Below are 6,741 nucleotides of genomic sequence, written 5' to 3'. Positions count from 1 at the left end.
AAATAAATATCATGAACAAATGAGTCAACATCACCGAAGAATTTAATCTACAAAGTGACCAAATAATTTGATATTGCAAACAAATTAGTTACATACAAATAAATAATTTTACACGAAGAACAACGTATCCACCCGACTAATAAATTATTATTATATAAAAATATAATATGAACATGAGCTGAACAAGTTAGTATATAACTAAATTATTTCACACACCAATTAATACGTCTAGAATGCAAAAAACTGCTATACATTAAGCTTGAGCTATTTTTAAACATGAACAAATAGATAAGAATAAAGAATTAAATGAAATAAAAACAAAAAATATTTGTAAAAAGAAATGCCAAAGTATTATTGTATTGATATCACTCACACACTTAAAATATTGAAAATAAAAACGAAAAATGGAATAAATATGAATTATAAAGTTATAAATAAATAATACAAGTACTATATATTAAAAGCAAAAAATTATAAAAATAATGATTAGAAGTCAAATGCAAAGAAGAATACAGTTTTGAAGCAGAGAAGAATTTTATTAGAGAATTAAAATCAAGAAAGAAAAAGGAAATAGGGGGGAAAAAGATGAGAAGAAAAAGAAAAAAAAGGTGCAAGTGATAGCAGTGCACCAATGCTTGTGAGCATGCACAAATAAGCGTGAGCATGCAAGTATATGGAGGAAAACAATTAACATCAAACATACATGCACACATAAATAAAGATTTGAATATGAAGAATGAATACATCTGTCAACAAGAAAATTGTAAGAAAATGAATAACCAGAAAAAGAAAATTAACATAAAGAGAAGAAAACAAAATAAAAAGGATGCATGCGTCTTATTTTATTTTCTTCTGCCTCGCCGCATGCATGTATGTTTGAAGCAGCACCGCATGGCATGTGAGAAAATTGTAAGAAAAATAAAATGAAAAGAAAAATGCAGAAGCACAACCTCACCATATGCATATAGGCCCCGTTTGGTTCTGTAGCACGCTAGTGAATAGTGACACTTTGACCGTTAATTACGGTGTCAAATAAAGCCAGATTACAAAACCAATTCCAGAACCCCCGCGCTAGTGACCCTGAAGAATCTAATGAGGCCTTTGACCGCGCGATTAGAGGATGATACTATAGCATCACTGTAGCAAATCATCAATTAATTACCATCATTAGATTCGTCGCGAAAAGTTACACACATCTCTGAAAAAGTTTTGCAAATAGACTTTATTTAGCACACCATGCATGCGAGATTCTTTTGTAGCGCTAGCTAGCACTTTGAAAACAAACAAGGGGCCATACTACTGTATGTTTGAAGTAGCAACGCTTGCGACGAGGCAGCGCACAGATCCAATCCTACTAGCATGCATCCAAGTACAGCAGCACCGCACAACTTTTCATGGGCCACAACTTTCACTCTTTTGGATCGAAATCATCCCACTAATCCACATAATATTCTTCAGGCGATGGACTTCAAGCCTAGTCCAGTATAGGTCAGTGCAGCAATTAATAGATCATATCTATGCATATGAGGCCGCGTAAGGTAGCTGCGTAGGGAAGCGTGTGAAGTTGTAAGTGGACATATATTTACTATTGCTGTCAATTTTAGAATATGCTAGACTAGATATCTCTATCCACTAACTAGGCTACACTGTCACACATACAATCGTATTTTTGAATTTTTTTTGTTCTTCCCCCTAAGGTAGCTCTCTTCTTTTACCTTTCCGTCCCTTGTTTCTTTCTTTTTTTCTTCTTCTCTCGTTGACATAATTTTTTTTCTTGTGTTCATTCATCCCTTCCTGTGTCATGATAGCTTTTTTCTGTTTCTTTTCTTTTCTAGCAGTTTACTTTATACTTTGATTTCTTCTTAGCTCATACACATGCTGTTCTAGTTATAAATTTATCTCCCTCTCTTCTATTTTTATTTTTTCTATTCCTTTATATAGATTTCCTAATATAAAATTATAGTTTTTGGACTATAACTACTCCATGCTTTTTCTGTTGGTATTTCTTTTTTATTGTTTATTCCAATTAGTTTTTTCCATAGTTCACTATCTATTATTTTTCCTTTTTCTTTTACTTCTTATTTTACTCTTTTTATTGCTTCTTTTTTTATTTTTTATATGCTACTTTGTTTATATCATGTATATATACTTACAAAATTATTTTTTATGATGTAGATGTATTTATTTTATGTAAAATTATTTATCTGCATCTAAATAATTTATTGGCAATGATAAATTATTTGTTCCTTTTGTAGATTAAAATGTTTTGTGACGTTGATTCACATTATTTATCTTATACGATCAAATGTTTGATATGTGTAATATTTTGCTTGTTGTATATTGTTATTTGTTTATTATGATTATTTTCTGTTCATAGAAATAATATTTGTTTATGTTGTTAAATTATTTGTTCTTAGGATCCGAAATAAACTATTTATTATTATAAAATGTTTTTAAAAATATCATCCAAACAAAGATAAGTGTGATCTTGTTATAAGAAGGTTAATGATAAAATTTAAATTTAATTTTGATACTCAATCTAATAACTTATAGTTTTTTTAGTTTTGAATTTGCATGCCCGTGGATGATATCATCTTTTGTTGTCTTTTTCTGTATGTATGCAAATAATCTCTTTTCTATTTAGTAGCACCGTATAACTCAATCAATTAAATGGATCGGTCCAACCGTTCAAGTGATGCTTTACCGAACCATCACCCGCACCGACATATAATCGCGCCCAGGTTTGTCGGCGTACAGGCGCCCTCTCGTCGGCATCGCCGTAGCGCAGGCCAGTGGGTGGTCTAAAAATTAGTATGGGTAGGTCCAAAACTTCCTAAAATTTGGCCCAAAAAATTTTTTAGCACTTCAAAATTAAAGCCCAATGGCCCAACAACTCCCTCAGCCCGAGCTTGTCTCCTCTCCCTCACGTGTCAGCCCAACAACTGCCTTCGTCTAGCTCTTCCACTCCCATCGCCCCAGCTTCCCCGACCCCGAGCCCGAGGGCTCCGCCGACCGCTGGCCGCCGCCACCCACGCTGCCGCCGTGCCGCGCCTCCCGCCGGCCCCCCCCCCCAGCGCGGAAGATGGTTCTGCAGCGGGCGGTGGCGGAGTGCCCCAAGAAGGTTGCCGGGCTGGTGGACCTGGTGAACCTGCCGACTGCGCTGCGGGAGTTCGCCGGGGGCCGGTCCCAGATGTCCCACCTCTCCTTCTTCCTCCGCGTCTGGTCCCACATCAAGGAACACAACCTACAGGTGCGTACGGGAATAGACTGCCCCCTTTCCGAAATAATCAGTAATTAGTCACAATGGCTGGTGCTCAGTGTTGGTTGAGCTCATTATTTATTGCAGCAGCCGGCAGGATTTGGTTGCTCGTTCTCCAGAGTTAGTTTGCACAGATCTTTGATAGAACGTTGGTCACTTGGTTGGGGGGGGGGGGGGGCAACCTGAAGTTTTAGGCTAATGGGAAAAATAGCAGAATGGCAGCTGGTTCTGGCCAACATTTTGTTTTGTGCTATTAGGTTTAGGAAAAAGTGTATTTTTCATCCTTGAAGTATTACAAAAGTGTGGCATTCATCCCTCATATTTCATTTGGTGCAAATCAACCCCTTAACTGACTAAACTGGTGCATTTATCATCCCCACCTTAGTTTAACAATGGTTTAGTACAATCTAATGGCAGTTTATGCCACACTATCATTTGACTAATCTCTGCTTAGCAATGTAATAGGCTGAGTTGAAGATATAAAGCCTAAAAAATCAGTAAATTCTCTAAATTGGGTACCCCATAAAAATTTTATCCAAAAAATTAACTTAACCGATTCACATTGAATTATTACAGCGATTGACTTAATATTAGATGTTGCTAGGCCATGATTAGTGAGATAATCACATGACCTAAACCAATATTATATGACACTAAACCATTGTTAAAATAATGTGGGATGATAAATGCACTATTTTAGCTAGTTAAGGGATTGATTTGCACCAAATGAAACAAGAGGGATGAATGTCACACTTTAGCAATACTTAAGGGATGAAAAATACACTTTTGCCTTAGGTTTATGCTATAAGAGTTGGGAATATTATTATTATCTGAAACAGTATGTCATCTCCTTAATCTTTGCTGAAGTGTAGACATTATGATCTTGGAATCGATCAGTGAGGCAGAAAACAATGTCGATAATTCTAATTCAAGACTTTGTCAACTTGTCATTACATGCGTAAAGGTGCATAATAAATGACCATATATATATATAGGAAAAATTCTTTCTACACTCGCTTGTAGCTACTCCCACGTGTATATCTCATGATGTATGATGTATCTGATCCAACGAAGAGTATGTATGTGATCATACTAGACAATATATGATGGTATATGCATTGGGTATGTGATCATACATGGAGTATATGACATACCTATTTTTAATATATAGTAGTAATATATAGTCATAATATATTTAAAAAACAGGGATGCTTTTGAAATTTTCCGCATATATCTATTTGAAGTATCTTAGAATTAGTATATGAACATACTCAAAGTGATAAATGAGTATGTGGACATACACACGATGGTATACTGATGATGAGAGTAGCTACTGATGAGAGTAGCAAGCATAGCTTCAGATGTCGGTCTGCTGCTTGCTCTCTTTTTTTCTTTCTTTGATAAGATGATAAATTATCTTTCACAGTTTTTCAGACAATAATCATTAACATTTGGATTGTGGAGTGTAACCTCATCGTGGGACAATTTTTCTACCTTGATGTTGCCTGACATTCTATCTGTTTCCATATCCTCCATGTGAACTGACAATGGGGGTGGCACTGTTATGGTTTCCGCTTGATTTAATTTGGAGTTAATAGATAGCTATGTTTCCATTGATAGGCATGCTCGCCCTCTTCAGAGGTTCGAAACAGCTGGTTTATGTGACTAGATAGTTCCATACTTAACTTCAAATTTTCTGCCATCTCTTCACATAGAGGTGGCCCTAACAACACCTGCTAACAAAAATCAAAACTCAAATCAAGTCTCCTAACATGTAGCTAGCAAAGCAACAACTCAAACTAATCTAAACAAATGATAGCTTGGCACTCTCAGGACGTTGTGGGGTGTGGATGCTGAGCAATGGCTTCTTCTCATGCACGTATGTCTTCTTGATGAAAGCATTTACAAATCACAATATATCTATTTAGGTTGCACTTTTCAGTTTGAAATGGTCTTTTATGCTCTGTACTCTGTAGCTTTGCTTAGAAAGTTGGTTTTTCATTTGTATCATTTTATTGGTATTTCTCCATATGTGATTATGTCAGTTTTTTTACAAGAATGGGAACTTTATTTTGGCACGGCTGTTTTCATTCTACCAGTATTTGTTCTTTTATTTTCAGCACTATTTTATTAGGTGCGATCTTTTCCGACATGGGTCAAATAATATCTGTTATTGAGCTTGTTTGTATGTCAGAATACTAGTGCATCCTCATGACCAAACTGTTTGTGGTCCCAATGGTCGCCATTGGCTAGACTGGTATGAGGATAAACTGACAAGCAACTCATTCTTTGTACCTTCCTGTCCGCATGTCCATGCAGATAATGCATAAATATAACTCTGAAACTCATTCTCAAAGCACGAAACTCACTTAATATAAAGGAAGAAAGAAAACCCTAGGTTTCATTTATGTGAAAGATATTAGTAACAATTAATTGTCAAATATTGCGATCCACTGGGGTCAAAACCAAGCAGATCAACAAATAAGCAAATTGAAAAAAAAAACAAGAAGCTGCTGCCACTATATCAAGGCCTTCTATCTTCCACCGCTAGATATTAGTGCCAAAACAAAGAACCATTTTGTTACAGAAACAAAATTTTTCCTTACGTGGCTTATCTACTATTATTTTGTTGGGTTTTTTTTAATTATTATTGAGATGGTAACTATCCTGATTTGCAGGACCCGACGAATAAGAACATTGTGAACTGTGATGAGAAGCTGAAGACTGTATTATTGGGCAGGTCCCAAGTGCAGCTCTTTGAACTCCCAATGATTGTGAAGCTTCATTTCCCAAAAGTTCCAAAGTCGTGATAACATTAATTTAGAGGTATTGTATATTAAAACTGTGGAAACCAGATGGATTTATGTTTGTCTGGGATAGACGGAATCATGCAAGTGTTGCGTTGCTGAAATTTCAATTGGTAGGCTATGTACTGCACATGCTAGATTGAGTTTTGTGATTATTTTGGCAGTCTTTGTCTTTTTGACGTGTTTGATGTATGATAACTTTTCTCAAGTTTAACTGAAGAACAAGACGTGAAAAAAAAATGCTTGGGACCAATGTTTTACAGTAGTCCGACTAATTGCAATTAGTCGTGCTTAGTCGGGCTTATCGTTCTTGTAACACCGATAAGGAGTAACGACTAGGTCTGGGCGATTAGAATTCTAGTCGCCCGATTAGTCGGCCGACTAGGCTGAAAAACGATCAATTTTGCTGTAATGGGCCGTGTTCACTGGGCGTTTGGACTACTGGACTGGTATTAGGCCCATTAGGTTTTAGGTATTCTTTGAAGAAGGAGATGGTGCAATGCATATTTTGCAAGAAGGTTGTTCCTTCAGGAATTAAAAGGTTCAAGCAGCACCTTGCTGGGGGTTATGGGGATGCAGTGAAATGTCCGAAAGCTCCAGAGATGGTCAGGAAAGACGTGCATGTACTTGAAGAAGAAATTAAGAGGTGTGCTTGTGCAATTAGATGAAGGTGAA

The 6,741-nt window shown here is 36.3% G+C and overlaps 1 protein-coding gene across 1 annotated transcript; it reads left to right on the top strand.

Annotated features, from left to right (window-relative positions):
- Positions 1 to 2,950: 2,950 nt before the first annotated feature.
- On the top strand, positions 2,951 to 6,306 carry LOC120676432 (upstream activation factor subunit UAF30-like). Its single transcript, XM_039957695.1, has 2 exons — positions 2,951 to 3,250; positions 5,938 to 6,306. Exons 1-2 carry the CDS (start codon positions 3,083 to 3,085, stop codon positions 6,067 to 6,069), a joined length of 300 nt encoding a protein of 99 aa, XP_039813629.1. The 5' UTR covers positions 2,951 to 3,082; the 3' UTR covers positions 6,070 to 6,306.
- Positions 6,307 to 6,741: the final 435 nt, after the last annotated feature.

This window comes from Panicum virgatum, chromosome 5N, assembly GCF_016808335.1.
Source record: "Panicum virgatum strain AP13 chromosome 5N, P.virgatum_v5, whole genome shotgun sequence".
In the NCBI taxonomy this organism is placed as follows: domain Eukaryota; kingdom Viridiplantae; phylum Streptophyta; class Magnoliopsida; order Poales; family Poaceae; genus Panicum; species Panicum virgatum.
Note: the sequence above shows the minus strand (reverse complement) of the source record. Positions and strands in the feature narration are given on the sequence as shown.